The 22176-nt window shown below is 39.7% G+C and overlaps 1 protein-coding gene and 1 long non-coding RNA gene across 2 annotated transcripts; both read left to right on the plus strand.

Moving 5' to 3' along the window:
• The first annotated feature begins 1473 nt into the window (after positions 1–1473).
• Positions 1474–11270, plus strand: LOC140946751 (uncharacterized). Its single transcript, XM_073395859.1, has 3 exons — positions 1474–5548; positions 7751–7802; positions 10946–11270. Exons 1-3 carry the CDS (start codon positions 1741–1743, stop codon positions 11268–11270), a joined length of 4185 nt encoding a protein of 1394 aa, XP_073251960.1. The 5' UTR covers positions 1474–1740.
• A 5324-nt stretch (positions 11271–16594) lies between these two features.
• Positions 16595–21368, plus strand: LOC140945995 (uncharacterized). The gene is made up of 3 exons (XR_012166790.1): positions 16595–16637; positions 19318–19384; positions 20568–21368. It is a non-coding gene; the product is annotated as an uncharacterized lncRNA (long non-coding RNA).
• The last annotated feature ends 808 nt before the right edge of the window (positions 21369–22176 follow it).

Consider the following 22176-nt stretch of genomic DNA (forward strand, 5'->3'; position numbering starts at 1 on the left):
GTAGTGTGTTTTCTCTCCCCAACTGAGCTTACAAGCCAACCGGGGAGGAGCTTGTCATTTAGTCATTTTGTTGCAAACTTGTGAACGATGAAGATGAACGACCAAATATATTGATATGACATAAATATTTGCATGATGATGAAAGTGTGCACTATAAGAGGGCTTACGCAAAACTACCTTAATAGTCATAGTACTCTTTAACCCCATTTACACGCGCTAAAAAATCGGCACGGCACACCAAATTTTTGGCACCGTGCTGACGATTTTAAGGCACGGCACTCCCAATTTTCAACGTATCGGTCCCAAGTGTAAAATGGCACCAGTGCTCAAAATTTTGGGGGTGCCGAGACTACCTCCGGGAGGTAGTCTCGGCACGGGTAAACGAGGCACGGCGCCAAAAATTTGGCGTACCGTGCTGATTTTTTAGCACGTGTAAATGGGGTTTTTGTTTCCCCCACAAACTTTTGCATAGGCATTGTTTGTAATTTATCTTGAGACTTACGATCGTCCTTACACTCAAAATGCATGTAGGCTAATGTTAAATTGTGCTGGGGAAACAAAGAGTATTGTGTGTTTAATAGCAGTTCAACTTAAACTGTTAACTATGTGATGACACCCTCTGAATATGTTAATAACCTTGATTAGACACTCAAATACTTAATATGTTAGGTTCTTTTTTTTATAAGAATAAGATAACTGAGATTCCAAGTTAATTTTTTGTGTGTGTGTTTGTTTCTACACAGATTTAAAAGGTGGTGGATATTTCCTTTTCTGGCTTTTATGGCGACTGCAACACCGTCACTCCTGGCCAGCTCTGTTGAAAAGACAAATGGAAACAAGCTAAGCAGGCTTCTCATCGATGGCGGAACAACAGTGCTGAGGAATATTTTTGATTACTATCACCCTCCTGCCAAATTGGCTGCTAATCTTAGTTCCAGACATATTCATTCCATTCTTACTAAACTTCGGCATAGAAACATTCTGAATGGTAGTCAATGGGACAAACTGTTTTCACCACCAGGTGGAGGGCCACCAAACTCTATTAACTTTGATATCACTCTTCTGTTCCTCTTGCTGACTAACATTTGCGGCCTATCCCCTCCCCCCTCGGGCTCTTGGCACAAAATCCCCCCCGTGAGTGACACCTCTTTTGAGGCTAACCTTGCTCGCATTAAGTACTATCGAAACGAGCTCTATGGTCACGTGACAACAACTGGCATTCAAACATCAGTGTTCGATGTGAAATGGCAGGAAGTAAGTTCTGTTCTTGTTTCGCTTGGTTTAAGTCAGTCTGAAGTGGACAGATTAAAGCGAGAGCCTTGTGGAGATGACTATGTCAGCTCTGTTACTGAATGGATGAAAAATGATGAGGAGATCAAATTCCAACTAAAAGAAGTGCTTTGCAAACAACAGGAAGTGCTCCAAACCCAACAGGAAGATCAGAGAACTCTTAACGACACCCACAACATTGTTGGAAAAGTGCAACAGATACAAGTAGAAGCCAGCAAATTGCAACAAGAGGACCACAAAACTCTTCAAGATACAAATCAAACATTGAGTAAAGTACAACAGACTCAGTTGGAAGCTATCAAATTGCAACAAGAGGCCCACAGAACTCTTCAAGATACAAACCAAACAGTTCGCCAAGTAGAGCAGACTCAATTAGTGGCTAGCAAATTGCAACAAGAGTGCCACAGAACTCTTCAAGATACACACCAAACGGTTAGCAAAGTGGAACAGATGCTTCAAGATACACACCAGGCAGTTGGCAATTTACAACAGATGCAAACAGAGGCAGTGAAATTGCAACAAGAGGACCACAGAATTCTTCAGGACACGCGCCAAGCAGTTGAAGGTGTACAGCGGTCTATACAGATGTTACAGGAAGTTCGGACAACCCAACAAGAATCGCAGCAGCAGATAAAGCTTGAGGCTGCAAATGCTGAAGAAAGAGGAGATAAAGCTGAAGAGGATGAAGCTCTGAGAAAATTAGCAAAAGTTAATACCGAGGAAGTCATCCAGTATCACTCTGGGAAATACCAGGAGGGAACGCGCTTGCACATCTTTGAGAAGATCAGATTGTGGCTAGACGACCTTACATCTGAAAATCGTGTGATAGTAATCTGTGGAGATGCGGGAATGGGCAAATCAGTGATCGCCGCTGTCGTTTGTCAGAGAATGCAACAGGCTGGTCGGCTCTCAGGAAGTCACTTTTGTCAGCACAACAAGGAACGTTACAGAAACCCGAAGGTGATGCTGCAGTCGTTAGCTTGTCAGCTGTGTGATGTTTTACCAGAATACAAAAGTGAACTTGTGAAGAAACTTTCTAGAAACTTGGGTGTGGACATGAACAGCCTAGAAGTTCAGGAGTTGTTCGAATTTCTTTTCGAAGAGCCTTTACGCAGGGTAGGAGACCCTGGGACAAATTTGCTCTTAGTTATTGATGGCCTGGATGAAAGTGAATACAAAGGCCGCAATGATCTGCTTGATGTCGTAGCCAATCATTTTTGTAAACTTCCTCTTTGGTTCCGGTTTCTTGTTACCACTCGACCCGAAGTAAATATTGCAGATCGTCTTAAAAAGTTTAATCCTATTCAGTTGGAGCAAGATAACGAAGAAAACGTTAAAGACATCAGATTCTTCGTTAAAAAACAGTTGAGCAGCGTTAATCAAACGGGCTCTAAAGAGGTCGTTATCGATGCACTGGTCCGAAAGGCTGCAGGACACTTTTTATATGCTTATTTGATGATCGATTTTATCAAGGAAAACGTTTCACTTCTTACCCCCGTGGAGTTAGAAAGAACCTTACCTTCTGGTGTATCGTCTGTTTATCAATCCTACTTTGAACGTTTAGAGAAAGAATTGAAAATTGGTGAGGACCAGTTTTTGACTTTTCTAAGTGCTCTGGCGGCTGCAAGAGAACCGCTTCCACGAGACATTGTTTCTAAGATGTTGCTTTCGGACTCGAAGTCCCCATCTGGTCCTCGGAAAGTAACAAAAGCTATCGACTCTATCTCAACCCTTCTACCTATTCATGATGACTGCATTGTGTTCTTCCACAAATCAGTTAAGGATTGGTTGACTGACAGAACTGCCTACGGGCGACACAACTTCTCTGTGGATGAAAAGCAAGGTCATGCCATGCTCTCTCAGCTCTGTACTAATGAACTGAATAACGTAAAAAGAAAAGGCGTTCACGGAACAGAATTCAGTAACAATGCAAGGTACGCCCTACAGCATGGTGTTTATCATATGCTCGAGTCGGAAGAGGTGGCAGAGAGTCCAAGAAGCTTTGACGAAATCGTTAACAACTATGTCACCGACTTAGACATTGTGTATGCAAAGCTTTGTGTAAACAACACGGCTAGTTGTAAAGATATTATCCTTACTCAGAAACAGGAAGCTTTTCAGTCATTGAGTAGTGAGAGCCAAAAAGCCCTTGGCACGTTGTTGTCTCTCTTACGAAAGTACCATGGGAGACTTTCGACGCATCCTAGTACAATATTTCAAGTGATGGTGAACGAGGGAGAGGACGTTTTTGCTGGTGAAGCGACAAAAGTTTTACAGAGTCGTAAAATACCCTATATGGAGTACCTTCATAAGGAAGCTGTGAAGGAGTCAAATGAGACCCAGGCTGAGTTTCCCTGTAACTCCACGGTTGCTTGTTTTGATGTTTCCGCTACGCAGGAGTTCATGGTTTGCGAATGTACTGATGGAATGATTTACCTTTGGTCACTCGAAACGGGTGAGCAAAGGTGGGTACGTCCGGTTAAGGCCAAGAAATGCTACTTGGCCTCTTATTTCCCCTTAAGAGAGGCACCATACTCAAAAGTATACTCCTGTTATCGCTCTGTTGTTTTTCACCCTACTGAGCCCGTTGTTCTTCCTGGAATCCTTAGCCATGCTTACTCGTTTGAAGGAAACCTCCAACCTCTGTTTCCAAGAAGCAATTGCAGATTTTCTGTTTGTTCAGTTCATGGGGACGAGAGCAAAATTATCACCGATTGCCCTGGCGATGCTAAATGCCTTGTCATGTGGAATCTAAAAAATGGTGAAGAGATCACTCGAACCATCAGAAATGAAGCTGTTTTGTCTTTTGCTTGGTCTCCAGATGGAACGCTTCTGGCAATTTCCCATTCTTCAGGACTGGTATGTTTGGTTGACGCATTGAACTGCTTAGACACCACTCTCGCAGAAGTCGCCACCAATCAACCTTGTGGAATGATTAAGTTTACCCCTGACATTCAATTTCTTTTTTGTTCGTCTTTGTCATTTCCATTATTACGCCCGGGGCCAAACTTAAGTTTTCGCTTAAACGTCATTAAGTTGCCTTCTGGCACCTTTTCCTTTAACGTCGATGATCCCGTCAATGATCCCGTCGATCCCGTCGATGATCCTCGGAATTACGAAGCATCTAGCAAAGGTGGATTCTTGATGGGCGATCCTATGTTTTTTTTTAGTTCTTGGGTTTATGGGTTTGTATTTGTATTAAACAAACAAAGTGTATTAAGGGTATTTTATGAGGAAAGCAATATTACAATGCTTAACTGTGCTAAACGGGACGATTTGAGGCTCAACTGGCGTTTTCCTTTCATTTTTCCTATTGCCTTCGCTTTAGATGGGAAGACCATTTATGGTACCTTTAAAAGGCAGGAAGACATAGAAGTGGTATGTTTGGATGTGTCGAGTGCAGAGCGTAAAGCAGAGAAACTGATAAGTACAAGTGATGTTTTACTTGTACCTGTGTCAGAAGGTGTCCTTTTGAAACCACGTAAACCTGGGACGGCTGTTCAGCTATGGAATTTTGAGTTGTCACACAAAATCCTAAGTTGGCCTAATTTAAGCGAGGTTACGGATATAATGCCAGTTTCAGACCAATGTGTAGCCTGTGTGGGGGAAGATTTTGAAGTAAGCATCCTGGACACATCAAATGGAAACATAGTGAAGACCATCCCACTTTGGTACGAGGGTTTCCAGTCAGCACATCTGTTTCGTATAGAAGCCATAGTATGTAACAGTAAATATCAGCTGCTATCCACTATTGTAACACGTGGTGGATTGGTACATGTCCCTCCTAGCTCAGTTCAGCTTTCAGATGGCGAAGATGTACTATGGAACAGAACTCTGAAATTTGAACGTCGTCGTGGCCTTAAAGAGGGCATACCTGGGATGTTTTCTCCAACAGAGGAGTTTGTCCTTATCTCTACAAACGTTCAGTTCAAGCAAAAAGTACTTGTTTTAAAAGCATCTTCAGGAAAGCATCTCCGGACGCTATGCACCGTTCGCAAAGTTCTTGGCTGTGCCTTTGTAAGTAAGACGGAATGTGTTATCGTCTGCATGAATACTTCAGAGAGGTATTGTCTTCCGTTGTTCAATGTTAGCACTGGCGATTTCCTAACTGTACTTGATATAAATTTTGTACCGTCCCAGTGTCTGGCGTCCTGTCCACAAGAGGGTTTGATAGCTATTGGCGATAAGCACTTCAAAAATATGTGCACAGTTATCCAAGTAAAACTGCCGCGAGACAAAGGAAACCGGGAAGCAAAAGGTGAGCAATGCGTTTTTTCCTTATCGTTAGTCGAAGAATTGCTAAGTTAACGTAGCGTCGACAGATCACACCCACATTAAATTTGCAATATTAGTTCCCAAAAAGGAGCTTGTGTGAAGGATATTGCAGTTTGTGGATATTAGTGGGGTCGAACCTCTATTAAGCAGCTACTCTGTTTAGTGGCCTGTTACTAGATTCCCTGCAAACAAAGCTGTCGGTAAATCACTGTAAAAAGTACCTTTATTAAGCAGCTACTCTATTTAGCGGCCTGTTACCAGATTCCCTGCGAACAAAGCTGTTAGTAAATCACAGTAAAAAGTACCTTTTATTAAGCGGCCACTTGTCCCTTCCCTGAGGCTGGCCTCTGGCCGCTGACCGCTGGCCGCTTAACCCTTCAAGTCCCAAGGGTGACCTCAAGTTTCCCTTAACAATATCATTACATCGTCATACGAAAACATGAGAAGCGATGAAATGATCACCTTATGAGAGAAAATGCTTTGATCATAAAACAAATTCTCTCAACTAAGTTTTTAAAGAAATTTAAACCTCAATTTTCCCTTAACAATATCAATACATCATCATAAGAAAACGTCATGAGAAGTGAGCGAGATATCTCAGCTCCAGAAAACATTGTGAAGCTTTAAAAACTTTGCCAGTAGCTGTATTCTCAATTTTCAAATATTCTTGCAGATTACATAGATCTTGTGTAATTGAAAGGGATGTAATAATGGTTCTTACTTTGTTATCTGGGACCACTAATGAATACAAATTCAGTTTTTGGGGGGATTTCAGATCCTTACATAAACAGATATTTTCTAATTGCATGCGTAAATTAAGTATTATCGATTGCTTTTGGTTTTTGCATTCAGTTTTCCCCATCCATAGTAACCAGGAAGATTTCACTGAAGCAATCAGAAATAAGTGGCCTTTATAGTTTTGATAATTACTAATTTTATACATAAATTTTCAATCCGTCAACTGAGTAACTTATTCATCGTATTTTAATGATTTGCAGTTTCCGAAAGCTCAACACCTTGAGACAAAGGTTGTGCCACAGTGCGTCGACCGGCAACGAATTGTGAGTGCAAGATTCTCTTTTCTCTCCCGTTGCGACTGTGATTGATTGATCATTTTACTAATTTCTTTGTGACTGGGGAGCCTAGGCTTAATAAGCCTTCTGGTTTCTTCTGGGCTCCCTTGCCAACTAACAATTCTTATATGTATTTTTGCATTGTAATTTACTTTGGCTAAGTAAAACTGAACTGAACTGAACTGAAATTGTAAAACGTTTTAACGTTTTTAAACAAAAACAAAAATTGCTGCTGAGGAACCGTTATGTGCTCACCAATGAGATGGAATCAGCGTGTAACCAGAACATCATTTTAATAGCAAACGGGTAGGCATATATCCAGGATTATAATACGGGATTTTTACGTTACTTAAAGTTCATTCTTGGCTCGAAAAGAAGCACGGTTGAGAAACCGAAATTAGTTAACCCATGCTAATTGGCCACGAAGGTTCTCAATGATATTTTAACTCTGCTTTTGACCACACGCTTGTAGGATGTAATGATAACATCCGAAACCCTTACGCCTCTTTCGCACCAATATTTAACATGATTAAAAGCTGTTTAGTTTATCGCCTTGGCATATGTTTCCACTTAAAGGCTGCGTATTGGTGTTTGTCGCCTTAAGTTCGCAGAATTTAAAGCACAAGTTTAAATTGAGATATGAAGTTACTTTAAAATATTTCGTTTTGTTAAACCTGCTATAATTAAATATGTTTTGTTGGAGTGAATAGGGCACAAAGCACATTCCATTTGTTGTATTTAGTAAATTTACCCCTAGTACTTCGGAACATATTTATCGGAAAGACTCTAGTGGCAGCTGACTCAGTTAAACTGAACCGAACAGCACTGTTACTGCTCACAATCTCTCACAATTGTTGATATTCTTTTGTACTTTTAGAATGTATCTTTTAATAACGAATGTTTATATTTTTAACCTCTGTCTATTCTGTTCAACACCGTTTTATTTTTTATATTTTTTGTTAGTGGTGGATCTACCAGTACTTCTGTCTTGTAAGTAGAACTTAATAAGTTTATTTCTCCTTTTTTTTTATTGATGGTGCTGGTAGTGTTTTTGGTCTTACTGTACTGCGAAGTAGTTGTTGATGTTTAGTCTTTACTTATTAATGTTGCAGTTGGAAGTTTAACATTGATGATGGATGTACATGCAGCGTCCAGAAATGTTATGTGAGCAGCCAGTCTCTTATTGACACATTGACAGGAGGTGGACTGAACAACACGCTGTAAAAAAAAGTATCGTAAGCAATAGCACAAGGCTTACATTTGAAGAGGTTCTATTAACATTGGGTGAATTAGAATTACTAAAGCAAACCAACAGAAAACATGTACAATATCATAATCACAACAGATAATATTTTTAAGAATTTCCTTTAGGTGTCATTAAATGACTATGTTAGCATGTAAAACAGTGTAGTGTAAATGAACTATGTAGGTTCATTTTGTAAGTTTGTGATCAGTTTATTGTAAAGTTTATGGTCAAATAGTTTTTTGTTAACATCATTGTGACTGAAGTAACAGCTTCTCGTTTTTACATGAAGAAGCTTCTTTTTAGACCTGACATTTTTTTAGTTGCTAATAAAACGGAGAACCTGAAGTTAATGTTCTAATCAGTTTCGAAAGCAAGGTTCAAGGTATATTTTGGAACAGTTAGGTTTCTAGGACTTAGTATTTACAACTCAAGTATATAAGACAGAACAGCAATGTAACATATTTTCAGTACATAATCAGTTTTGTATTTGATTTAGCGCAAAAATCGCAAGAACTGATTCAGTATCATTATCGATAGCTTACCATTTGTATTTGAAGATTTCGCTGTTGGTTCAAGGCTTAGTTCTAGCAAGTAGGACAGAAAAAGAGAACTAATGTTCAGTTTCATAAGCAATAGCTTTAGTTTTATATTTAAAGAACCATTGACTAAACCTGGATCGGACCGAATGGGTTAAACCCCTGTAACCGTATTTCTAACCGTACATGTATGTCTTTTATTGAGTTATAAGCAATAGCTTTAGATTTGTATTTGAAGAGTTTAGATTTAGTACAAAAATCGTAAGAACGGATTCAGCATCGTTAGCAGGCTTAGTATAAGCATAGAATACAGAGGACCAACAGAACTAGTGTTCAGTTTTATCATAGTTTTAACTAAATTAAAATTGAGTGGAATGGTTATGAAACCCGTCAGACTCCTTTGTTATATGTTTTTGTGGACCTGAAAGTGCACAAGGTTCAAAAGAATTCCTATCATTTTGATTGTATTGACCAATAAAAACGTTGCATTAATTTATTCCGTAACAATTTGCCAACAGAAAACAAAGGATTGTGCACTTTCACGGTGCTTTGAACATAAACTGCAGCACTGTTGTTTTTATCATCGATGTTTGCCGCTTTTCATAACCAGTCTCCTCTAATAACTATGGTTTTATTAGCAATAGCTTTAGGTTTAAATTTAAACGACTGTTGACAAAACCTGGATTGGACCGGACTCAGGATCAACCTTTGTGACTCTGTTCCTAACCTTTTGTTATTTAGTGAGTTACTGCGGTTTATTCAATTCCGGCGGTCCGATCCGAGGGTTGTTGACAACCTACTTAAGTTTTTTTATATGAAATAGCTTCTACAATTAGCAAGTCAAACAAGAAATCCAAAGGAATGATGTTCATTATCATCATGACCTGTAGCTGATGGTTGATAACTGAAGACTAGAGTTTTTTTGTCGTTATTATATTAAATGACTTAGTTTAATTTAGCGAGTTAAAAGAAACACCTAAGAACTTACTTGTAGTATCATAAGCAATAGCTTAAGTTTTATATTTAAATAGTTCTTTATTCTTATTGGTGTCGTTAAATGGCTTAGATCGAATTAGCACTCCTATTGTATCATAATGTCCTGTAACTTAAGGATGATAATTGCAGATTGTTCTGGTTGGTAGTGATTAGTTTAGCAAATTAAAGGACAACCTAAGAACTTACATTCAGTAACATATAAGTAATAGCTTAAGTTTTGTATTTGAAGAGTTCTTTACTTTTATTGGTGTCATAAAATGGCTTAAAATAAGCACTCCAAGTGTATTAACATGAGCTGTCGCTTTAGGATGGTAATTGCAGTTTTTTTTGTCGGTATTATATCACTTAATGTATACAGTGAATAGAAACACCTTAGAACTTACTTGTAGTGTCATGAGCAATAGCTTAAGTTTTACATTTGAAAAATTTTTTTCATTGGTGTCTCTAAATGGCTTAGAACTAGCACTTAAGTAAAACAGAGCCTTAAGAAGTGATGTTCAGTATCAGACGTCATGATTGACCATGAGCTGAAAGATGATAGTTGTAGAGCATTTCGTCGGTATCAAAGTAAATGACTTAGTTTAGTGAGTGAAAAGGAAAACCTAAGAACGTATTTTTGGTATCATAAGCAAAAGCAAAAGTTCTATATTTGAAGAGTTCTATATTTTTATTGGTGTCATTAAATAGCTTAGATCGAATTAGCGCTCCAAGTGTATCGTCTTGACCTGTATAGCTAAGGTTGATAATTGTGGAGTTTTTTGTCGGTATTTTATGACTGTAGTTTAGCAAGGGAAAAGGAAAACCCAAGAGCTTACATTCAGTATCGTGAGCAATAGCTTAAGTCATATATTTTTTTATTGCAGTCATTAAATGGCTTAGAACTAGCTCTTAAGTAAAACAGAACCTTAAGAAGTGATGTTCAGTATCCGGCATCATGACCAGTAACTGAAGGACCATAGTTGTAGAGTTTTTTTGTCAGTATTATTAAAAAAAAAAAATTAGTCAGCAAGTGAACGGAAAAACCTGAGAACAGGGGCGTAGCTGCCTTTAAGCCATTAAGCCCGGGTTAACAAAAATTTGGGTTTAAACGAGCTCATATAAGGGAAGGTACGTTTTTAATTGGGAGGGTGGGGGGGGGGGGGGACTGGGTTGTAGAGGCGACTCTCCGACCCTTCCTATCTACCACTATCAGCAACATCTATCGGTGGTCGTGAACCTGATGATTTTCAGCCCCAAGCTCAAATGAAAAGAGTGTTCCACCAAAACAAATTAAATCCAGGAGACGACGAGACAAAAGCTGAATTTTCTCGGAACTGTATTGTCCCGCAGAAGTTTATGAAGGACTATGTTGATCACCTTGCTGAAATTGAAATGCGTAAAGAAAAGCGAAAAACTGAAACTGAAAGGCAGCAAACGCAGTGGCTGGAACAAGATAACAACGACATTTAATGACAGCAATTGTAAAATTCTCACCAAATATCGTCGTCGTTGAAAGTTCATGAACTTAATTTGTATTTGGTACGTCATAGAATCGTGTTTAAGGGGAAGAAGCCAGAGAAAGTGACATATATAAAGTACATATCGCCAGTAGGACTATCAGGCATGGAGAAAGAGACTCTACTGCGTGAAGAAACTCCAACTTTGGGCTCAGAAAGTGATGAAGAGAAAAGGATTATAGGCTCTGAAACATTGTCAAAATCATCGAGAGAATTGAGCGATATAAGTGACAGCCCTGTACTGCATACAGTGGACACATCAGTGTCAAGGTACGGCCGAAAAAGAACACGGGTCTTCCGGCGTCCGAGACAGTTACGTGCCATGGCAGAACAAGAGGAAAAAAGAAAGAAAGAGTGAATGAATCAGATGAATGAACTGCAATAAAACTGCTGTTTAACAGGAATCTTGAGTAATTACAAGTTCCCGTTCAATAGAAGGGACTGGTACGAAGCTTTAAAATACGAAAAAAATGACATCGATGTGGTAACTAAACACATTTACACAAACCGCTGTGAAAAAGAGGCTTGACTCACCCTTAATACCTTTTATAATAAGGGTGACCCTCCCCAAGGGTCCCATTATTGCTTTTTGATGACCCTCCTCTATGAAGCCCCACCTCTCCAAAATGAAAACGTACCTTCCCTAATCGAAAGTTAATAACAAGGAGTGAAATTGAACCTAACACAGATACCAATGTCTGTCGCGGTGACGGATGTTAGCCAGCTTTGTTTACTTGTAGTACCTGCTAGATCATGTAGTTTTACTGTTAGTGTAAATAGGACAATCACATTTTGGTGGGCATGTAGTTTGTGTGGTCCGAGTAGCATCATTTTCGCCCGAGCGAAGCGATGGGGTGTAAATGATGCCACTAGGGACACAAATAAACTATATGTCCGACAAATGTCATGTGATTAACTCATTTAACACAACAGTTTTAACTGCAAAAGCGAACTGTGCTGTATTGTCTTAACTAAAGTTAACCGTGGGCCGGGTTGTTCAAAGCTGGGTTAAGATAACCCAGTGTTAGTTCGAAATTTGAATTCAGATATGAGAGCTTAAAAAGTAAATTCAGTTTAATTCTTTTTGTCAACAAGTTGATGGTTGGATGCTCTTAAAAACAACGGAGAAAATTATCTGAGAAAATGCTTTTGAACACAAGAAAAAGGAACCCGGGTTAAAATGAACCATTGGTTAAGCGCTAATCAGCCTTCGAACAACTGGGCCCAGAGGCTTAAAAGGAAAAAATGGCTGGCTTCACCCCTGGAAAACTTACAATCAGTATCATAAACAATAGCTACGTTTTAAATTTTAAGATTTTCCAAAGAGTATCATTGAATGACTTGGTATTAACAAGTAAAATGCAAATTCCCATAATCAATAATTATTGTCTTTGGGATGTTGTTAATTTGTAGTATAATAAATTGTTGGACAGTTTCTGCATATTCTTAATACGATTTTGTTCTTGGAATTGTTCTGTATATGACTGACAACGATACCGTGAAATTCCGAAAATAAGCCCCGAGGCTTATATTTTTCAAATGTCCTTTTTGAGGGGCTTATTTTTGGAGGGGCTTATCTATGGAGGGAAATTAGCGTTTCAAAATCGATTGGGCTAGCCTAATAGTTGAAAGGAAATTTACCTTTTTTGCTTTGTATTACTTTGTATTTGAGGGCAATTGCCAAGTACAAGCCTCCGGGGGGGCTTATATTTGGAGGGGTGAGTTAACGGAGAGTTTTTTGCGTTACGAGTTTGGGGGGCTTCGTCGGAGGGGGTTATACACGGAGGGGCTTATTTTCGGAATTTTACGGTATGTTTGCGAACGCAATGCTGGGGTGAAAAAAAATAATAATAAAAGTAGATTTTTTGCTCCTCAAAAGCCGTCAGTCTTTTCCCGGGGTACGAGTGCGAGAGGATGCTGGGAACGAGATTGCTTGTCTCGTGGCTTTTTTCCATCCCGGGAAGACCGTTGAAAACGTTTTAAAATTAAAAATAACTGATTTTTTTTTTTTGAAATAAGTCTGTTAACCGTGAGAGAACGTAACCGAATACCGTGAACGCCACCATCCAAATTGGGATCCTGGTGCAAAACGCTGTTAGGTCAAATCCTTGATTCCCCGTGGCCATTGAAGATGGTGAATAAAACGGATGCATCGGTAACCTGGGGGGGGGGGGGGGGGGAGGGGGGAGGCTACTCCCTGTTAGTGGTCTATACGGGGATGAGCCGCTGGAGCGGGTATGGTTTATGACCTCTCTGTCCTAAACAGAGTATACAATTTCGCGTGAGTCTGATCTGTCTTAAACAGGATTTATAATTTCGTGTGAGTCTATCAAAAGGGTATTACCTGAACGATTGATTTGATTTGTTACGTTAATTTTGTTTGTACTCCAAGTATGCAGCAGCAATGACTATAATTATAACGTGAATTTGCTCTATAGCAATGGCCAATAAATGGCTTTAAAACAATACGGCCTGCATTTTGTTCTTTGTTCTGAACAGGGTAATAAAATTGAGGGTGTTGTCCTACTGCAAGGTGTGTATTTTAGGAATTGTTTTTCCTAACCAGGGTCAGGGTTTCAAACCCTCAGTGACTCACACATACCCAAATATTGGTCGAGTACCCCCGCCCCCCCCCCCCTGGAGACGAGGTTGCAGCAAGTAGCCTGTTCCAGGCTCCGAGATAGTCGGGTCCGCTGAATTGAGAAAGAACATGAAAAAAAAAATAAACAACGCCTGCCCCGCCAAGTTTTCGCGTGCCTTTCACTTTCGCATCTTCCCCACTATCTTAGAAACCTGGAACAGGCGGATCACTATACGTTTCTGGGAAACTGCCCACCTACCCCTCCCCTAAGCCAACATTTTGTCCTAAGTGAGAAGTAAGAGTTAATGTTGGCTGAGGGGAGGGGCCGAACAGGCTACGTAGCAAGCGGTGGCTGTACAGTACAAAGACTAGCAAAGCGTTTCCGATCGAGTTATTGCGCGAAAGTTGGAGAGAGAGAGCAAAAAAAGAGGAATGAGGGGGAGGTGGAGGGGAAAAGAGGAAACACTTCCCCACGATGCTATGAAACGTGCCATGATATTTCTTTATTTCCTCTTTTGTTCGTTCCTCTCTTTCACGCAATACTCGTCACTCGATCGGAAACGCTCTTTACGCAGGTAACGGTTTCCACTTACGTATTCCCCCTTGAAATTTCTTGTAGAGACTTTTCTCTTTCCTCGCCCACGTCTTTTCTCGTCTCGTCCTATTAAATCCCTTATTGTAACGCCATTGTTTGCAATCGCGTTGGCTGGAATAAAAATTGGACGGATTTTAAGAGAAAAGGAGGATTCTCAGATCACCCCGCTCCTAGGCTCAGTCAGTCTCATAGCCTTGGGTGTCTCGATGCGCCCGCGGTACTCCCCAACCGACAACTCCTAAAAGTCCCGGCTGATGACTCATAGAATCCAAATCAAATCTCGTTTAATTTTCAATTCGGTTTGGTCATCAGCCCGTGAAGGTACGAGAGAGAGTGCAGTGCATGCGTCACGGCCGCGGGCGCAGGCAGGAGACTGAGCCTAACTAAAGCCTAACCCCCTCCGGGCAAGTCTTTTATTTCCCGCATGGATTTCTGGGACATTCCCCTTCTGGTGTGAAACAGGTGTGAAATATGTGTTGACGAAGTCTCCAGGATGTAGTTACATTTCGGGATAAAACATCAACTTGTACTTGGCAGCAATCGACGGCAAGGTGAGTTTGCATCCTTTTATTGGAATAACTGCATTGTTTGCGCTCTGGAGGGGTAACAATTGATAGCCAGGTGCCACAAGATTTTACTTTACTCACTTCCGCTTTGCGTGGTACCTTCTCGAAACGTTATTCCCTCTGTCCCGCATTCCATGATCTTTTGAATTTCTTTATACCCATGGGATGAATTAACAATTGAGTTGATACAGTTTTAACGATCATTGTCCTCCTTAGGAAAGAACTCAGCCTGTGGAGAAGACTTGCAGACTTTGAAAGACTACGGGCGTGAAAGAGTCAGTAAATCGAGTTGATACAAATGTAGTTCAAGAAGTCTGCTGGAACAGGTAAGTTGTCTGCTTTTCTTTATTAATTCCGAATCTATTCATATTATCTGTTCGTTACAATTCTTGATTTTCGTCTGCATTGAAAGGCAGTCATGTCACTGTTCAAAACAATACAATGGTTTTTGCGGAATTTAATTTGCATGAAATTGATCACTAAATATATAAATGGCTGCCGTAACGTCACTTGCAATCTTTGCTAATTCGATCACGCGAACGAAAATTCAGGCTAGGGTATTGCAATTAAATCTCAGCAAAAATTTAACTGCTTCCTCTTAAAATGTATTTTAGCATTTGTCAGTTATTGCAGTTGCCATCATATCAATTGAACTTGTCATCAAACTTCAAATGTAAACAATCATGACAATTATGAATAAAATAATTAACAATTATTGGATGAGGTTGGCTGAGGCAAAAAATTGATTTGCGAGACAGTGATAGCATGTGTAGAGACCTCCCTCCCCTGAGGAAAAATCGGAGAAGGGGCGTTTGTGATTCACTGTTGCTAATCGTGTATGGAGGCCACGTGATTGTTACCAGAATGTGTGCAAAATGATTTGATCGGCTGTTACTCGTGGATCACTACATCATGTAAATGAGGGAGTTTGATTGGCTTTAGGGCCTGTCATCAAAACATAGCAGGCAACCAGAAAATCATCACATTCAAAGACAACTACATGCATGTAGCTTTTCAGATCCATGGATTTCACCAGAGGAAAGAAAAGAAAGTGAAATCTTTATTGAAAGGTTCTTTAGCCGTACTAAAAAGCTTTAGGCTTCAAAGAGGTAAAAGAAAAATCAGTTCTAATATAAACGGCATCAGTGATCAAATCCGGTCACAAACAGGTAACATAAAAACCACAGGAAATAATAAGTCAATATGCATGAGTTATACCAGCTTCATAACCTCTAAATGCAAGAATCAAAGGCACAAATAGGATTTGTTGAGTCAACATTTATGGTACTCCATGCACTACGATGCATAATCTAGGCACTAGAAAGAAAAGTTCTAAGGAAAACCTCTGTTACTCAAGCTAATGCTAAGGTCATGTTTCACACTATCATGAGCTTATGAGTCGCGTCTGACCTGTCAGCACTTTATTTCACACTAATAACTTTCTGTATCCAGTGTGAAGGCTTGCATAAGATCAGGGATCTTTTCCTTCAATAATATGGGCTTGCAAGAACATTTTTCTTGCTCGGTATAGAGTAAACCAATTTTAAAAATCTCTCTCTCTCAATTGCTCGATGAAAATACAATGTAAGTCACATGCACCAACATTTTGAGAACTGGAATGACATGAAACATTAGCCACACTATTTTTGATCGGCAGAAACTACTTTTTTAAATTTATGTAAAATTATTCTCATGCACGATTAGCGATGGTGACTCACAGACGCCTCTTCTTTGATTTTTCCTGATGAGAGGGGGTTCTGTCCACAGGCTAGAAAGTGACAAATCACAATATTTTTTGATAATTGAGTTCAGTAATTGTTTTATCATTTGATCAACGGGTATCAGGCCCGTAACCAGGATTTTATGTGGGGAGGTGCTAACGAGGCCAAAGTTGACCAAACTACTGAAATGTATTTTTTATTGTCTGATCCGTTTATTTAGGAAAGAAGCAATACATGAGAAATTGTAACGGCAAAGTACACGGTAGGAACTGAATATTACATTTGTCAAATACAACTGTTTGAATTAAGTTATAAAGGAGTAATTTTATGATGTAAAATGATACATCAAAATACTGCAGAACTAATCCCTCAGAATAGTCCCGAGCTCTAGCTTCCGTGGGTGTTTGGTGGCAAACAGATTTACCAACTCATCCAAATCAATTTTAACTTGATAATATATGTGAATTAGTGTGAGGGTCAACAGTCTTACCTGGCCCATGCATGCCCTGCTATATGTATGCAGCCGCCTTAAATATCACTGTTAAGTTTGAAACTTCAGTTTAACCGACTGCACTCCTTAACTTGGATATTGAGTATCAAAATGTGGACCTTTGGGGCCGGTGGGGGGTGCGAACGCACCCCGTGCACCCCCCTGGTTACAGGCCTGGGTATATCCTCGGGAAGCGAAGCGATCTGCCATTTTCACGCAAGGAAAAAAGCATGGGTTCTTTTACGCATGAGCACTGAATATTATTTGCAGCCAAATGACAAAGCCAAACACAGTTGGACGAAATTGTGCATGAGCAGACCATTATATTTGTAGACAGTTATTTACAGGTCATCTGGAGGGCTTTCAGCCAATGAAAAGAAAGAAAAATTTGCTTCAAATGATATTAATGATAATGGCTTAAGTAGTCAATTCCAAGCGACCCAATCCCCCCGGGGACTTGTCAGGAATTTGTCATCTTGTAGGTCCTGGCAGTGGAGAATTTGTCAGAAAACCTCTGCTTGGGGGTGGGACATTTGTTAATTCTTCTGGAGGTGATTGATATTGCTTCTTTTTCAATATTATCACTTAAAATATGCCTGTTTAGATAGCTATGTATAGATACACACATATAAAGAATATTTTTAATACGATTATATGCTTTAAAAGATACGTGTGGTTTTTCTCCATCCCCCACCACCCTACCTTACAGTATTTTTTGCCTCTGTGTAAGAAATTGGTCCCCAATTCCTGCCATCAAGATCAGTTTGCTCAAATTATAAGGATAAACAATCAATACATCATCTGAAGAATGTAAAGGAAAAGACATATTTTTAAAAAAACTCTGCGAGATAATAGAAAGCTAATATATGCTTTGACACAACTGTTCCATCGTGATGAGAAAATGTTAAGCTAGTCAGTTGTTTGTTTATCATTCACTTTTTTAAATACTTTTGGAAATATAAAAGGTGTTATTAAAATCTAGTTAATATAGTTCTGTCATTGATGTTAATTAGAATGATGTGATCTGAGCATGCTTGGAACTGACTGAGTCATAAAAAGATAGTAGCTGATACATGTATTACATGTTCAGTGTATTTCAATGCAGCTAGAACTTAATATAGGCAGTTGGCCCATACAGTGATGCCTGAATAACTGGCATCTTTCCTTGTGGATGAGATATATGTTGTAGTTAAATTTTTATTCCAGGTAATTTTTGTTTTTCTTTTGTTTTTTGGTATGGTAATGTATGCTAATGAAGTTGAAACAAAGGAAAAATAAAAATTACCTAGGATAAAAAATTAACTACAACATATATAATGCTTTCAATTCTTCTCTATTCTTTGACATTGTTATTGAATATTCCTAATGTAGGTTGAAAACCAAATGAAAATTGGGCCTAATAAATAATCATCCAATCAATGTTGTTAATGTGATGCTTCAGTTGTACATAATGAGGCCCTCTTAGGGGTGGGGTGGAGGAGGGGGTATGTATGTCCTTGGTCAGAATTTCAAATAGGGTCATTTCATGTTTTGAGGAGTAGGCCATGTCACTGTTGTTACACTGTATTTAAGTAATCTTAAATTATGCTGTTTGTTTCCATTTCATTAATCAAGTCTTATGTCACTGGTTCAAGGCCATGTCGCTTGTCAGAGTTTTGCCGTAAAAAGGCCTCATAGATGTGTTATAGAGAACTAAGGATTATACTTGCATTTCCGGTACTTATTTTGTAGTGGCCTAGTTCTTTTAATCACCAATGAGCACAATTTTCTCATCGTATATTAGAAGCAACACAGTTATTGTTATTATGTTATAAGACTGCTAATACACTGAGGTGGTGGTAGTAATGTAATGTCAGCAATGCGGTAGTGGCAGTTGCAGCTGTTACACTGAGAGGGGTCTGTAATACCTGCATGTAGGCTCAATTGGTAAATGAAGGAGGGTGAGAGGGTAATATTATTATTGGTAACCAGGAGGGAGGGAGGAGTGGCAGTGGCATTTGTGGTTTAAGGGAGGGCTAGTGATACTGGCACTCTGGTGGTAATTGAGAAGGGGGATAGAGAAGGGTTGTGGGAGTGAAAGTGGTAATTGGGGGGAGGAGGGGGAGTTGTAGGGCATGGGAGAGGGGAGAAGTAGTGGAAGTAGGGAGAGGAGAGGGGGCAGAGGAAGTGGGATGAAATGGGACTTCAGAGCATGTAAATAAACTTAAAATTTATTTCTGTTTATGGTATAATAATTTTCATTTTGTTTTGTGTGGTATCTTGGAATCTTGGGATGATGCTCTTTTTTATTGTATAATTTAATGAAATATAATAGGTTTTGTAATTTGCATATGAGTCATGCTACAACCTGTGAGTAAACTTATCTTTAGGGAAATTACAAGTGCTATTATATCCCTACCAAAATTGACTTATGCCTCCTAAATTCTAGTTAACATTTGTCATTTTTTTTGAGTTTGTATGATTGGTGCTTGTAGAACTGTCCTCCAAGTTTTAAACTCGAGAGAGTAACTACTTCTCAGGTATCTGTCAATGACCCCTTTACACTTGTTAGAAGTGTTTTTTATACTTCTGAGATATTTTTTATCCCCAAATTGAGCTTACAAACCAACCGGGAGTGGATGCGCTTGTCATTTAGTCATTTTGTTGCAAACTCGTGAAGGATGAAGGTGAAAGACCAAATATATTAATATCACATATAAATTTGCATGATGATGAAAGTGTGCACCGTTATAAACCTTATAATTCAAAACTACCATATAATAGTCATAATACACTTTGTTTTCCCTCCAAAATTTTGCACAAGCAGACCGTCTTACCCATTCGCTGCTGGAGATTTTGCCGAAAAACGCGTTTTGAAGCTAGTCGAGTGGTTTTCTGGTCACTGTCGTGTTATAAAGAGCTAAAACTTACCAGAAACCGGTTTACAGGTCGTACACTTCGCGGCCTTCTGATCCAGATGCAAAATATCAGCTTGCGAAGTTCGGGCATGCGCGTAAAGCAAAATTTGGAGTTTTGGGGTTTAAAAGTGACACAACAGTCTTGACTTTTACTTTTCGCTTTCTCTCCTCCCTTCTTTTTTCGCTCTTCTTGCCTCATTTTTTTTTTCTCTTGCTGGGCATTTAGTAGGCTTCATTTTGGTGGGAAGAGTTTTTAGGAAAGCTTTTAGGATCTTAGGCTTAGGCGAAAGGAAAGGTAGGTGGGTAATGGAACAAGATTTTCATGGAGATTTTCCGGTCAATGTCACGTGGTTTTTTGCTTGTTTCTCCGGTGTCCTTGACTAAATTGTGCTCATTGTGGTATGGTTTGAAAGATCTCTTCACTCTGCACAAGTTAGTGAAGAAAAGTTGTCCTTGACCGTTAAAACTGATGACGTCACAATGGGTAGAAAGGACCTGGATCCGCACGGACGGTTACGGGCGGTTCAGGGGCGAATGGGTTAATTTCTCTTGGTACTTGCAATTGTTCTTATGCAAAATGCATGCTTATGTAAAGTTTTTGAGGGAAAACAAAGAGGATTGTTTGTTTGTTTGTTTGTTTATTTACTTTTGGAAAAGGGTCTATTATGCAAAAGCCGTTCAATTTAAAATGTTTATGTTATGAGACCGTCTGAATATCTTAATAACCTTGGTGAGGTACACAACTAGTCAGTTCTTTCAAATTACCTTAAAAATGAGAAAAAGATAGCTGCAATTTTCTACACAGATTTAAAAGGTGGTGAATATTTCCTTTTCTGGCTTTTATGGCGACTGCAACACCGTCACCCCTGGCCAGCTCTGTTGAGAAGACAAATGGAAACAAGCTAAGCAGGCTTCTCATCGATGGCGGAACAACAGTGCTGAGGAATATTTTCGATTCCCATCACCCTCCTGCCAACTTGGCCGCTAATCTTAGTTCCAAACATATTCATTCCACTCTTACTAAACTTCGGCATAGAAAAATTCTGAATGGTAGTCAATGGGACAAACTGTTTCCACCACCAGGTGGAGGGCCACCAAACTCTATTAACTTTGATATCACTCTTCTGTTCCTCTTGCTGACTAACATTTGCGGCCTATCCCCTCCCCCCTCGGGCTCTTGGCACAAAATGCCTCCCGTGAGTGACACCTCTACAGAGGCTAACCTTGCTCGCATGAAGTACTATCGAAACGTGCTCTATGGTCATGTGACAACTACTGGCATTCAAACATCAGTGTTCGATGTAAAATGGCAGGAAATAAGTTCCGTTCTTGTTTCGCTTGGTTTAAGTCAGTCTGAGGTGAACAGGTTAAAGAGAGAGCCTTGTGGGGAGGACTATGTCAGGGCTGTTACTGAATGGATGAAAAATGACGAGGAGATCCAATTCCAGCTGAAAGATCTACGTACAAAACAACAGCAAGTGCTCCAAACCCAACAGGAAGATCACGGAACTCTTCACGATACGCATCAAATAGTTAGAAAAGTGCAACAGACGCAAAAAGAAGCCAGGAATTTGCAACAGGAGGACCACAAAACTCTTCAAGATACGCACCAAACGGTTGGCAGAGTGGAACAGACGCTTCAAGATACACACAAGGCAGTTGGCAATTTACACCAGATACAAATCGAGGCAGTGAAATTGCAACAAGACGACCACAGAATTCTTCAGGACACGCGCCAAGCAGTTGAAGGTGTACAGCGGTCTTTACAAGATACAAAACAGATGTTAGTACAGGAAGTTCGGAGAAACCAACAAGAATTGCAACAGCAGATAAAGTATGAGGCTGCAAACGCTGAAGAAAGAAGAGACAAAGCTGAAGAGGATGAAGCTCTGAGAAAATTAGCAAAAGTTAATACCGAGAGGGTCATCCAGTATCACGCTGAGAAATACCAGGAGGGAACGCGCTTGCGCATCTTTGAGAAGATCAAGTTGTGGCTAGACGACCGTACTTCTGAAAATCGTGTTATGGTAATCATTGGAGATGCCGGAATGGGCAAATCAGTGATTTCTGCTGTCGTTTGTCAAAGAATGCGACATGCTGGTCGACTGTCAGGAAGTCATTTTTGTCAGCACAACAAGGCGCGTCACAGAAATCCTAAGATAATGCTTCAATCGTTAGCTTATCAGCTGAGTGAGCTTTTGCCACAGTATGAAAGAGAACTTGTAAAAGTACTGTCAAGAAACTTGGGTGAAGACATCAACAACCTAGAGGTTGGAGAGCTCTTTGAATTGCTGTTCGAGGAGCCTTTAATAAATGTAGATGATCCGGGAAGAAGCTTGCTCATGGTGATTGATGGCCTGGATGAAAGTGAATACAAAGGTCGCAATGAGCTGCTTGATGTGATTACTAATCAC

This window comes from Porites lutea, chromosome 8, assembly GCF_958299795.1.
Source record: "Porites lutea chromosome 8, jaPorLute2.1, whole genome shotgun sequence".
Classification (NCBI taxonomy): Eukaryota; Metazoa; Cnidaria; class Anthozoa; order Scleractinia; family Poritidae; genus Porites; species Porites lutea.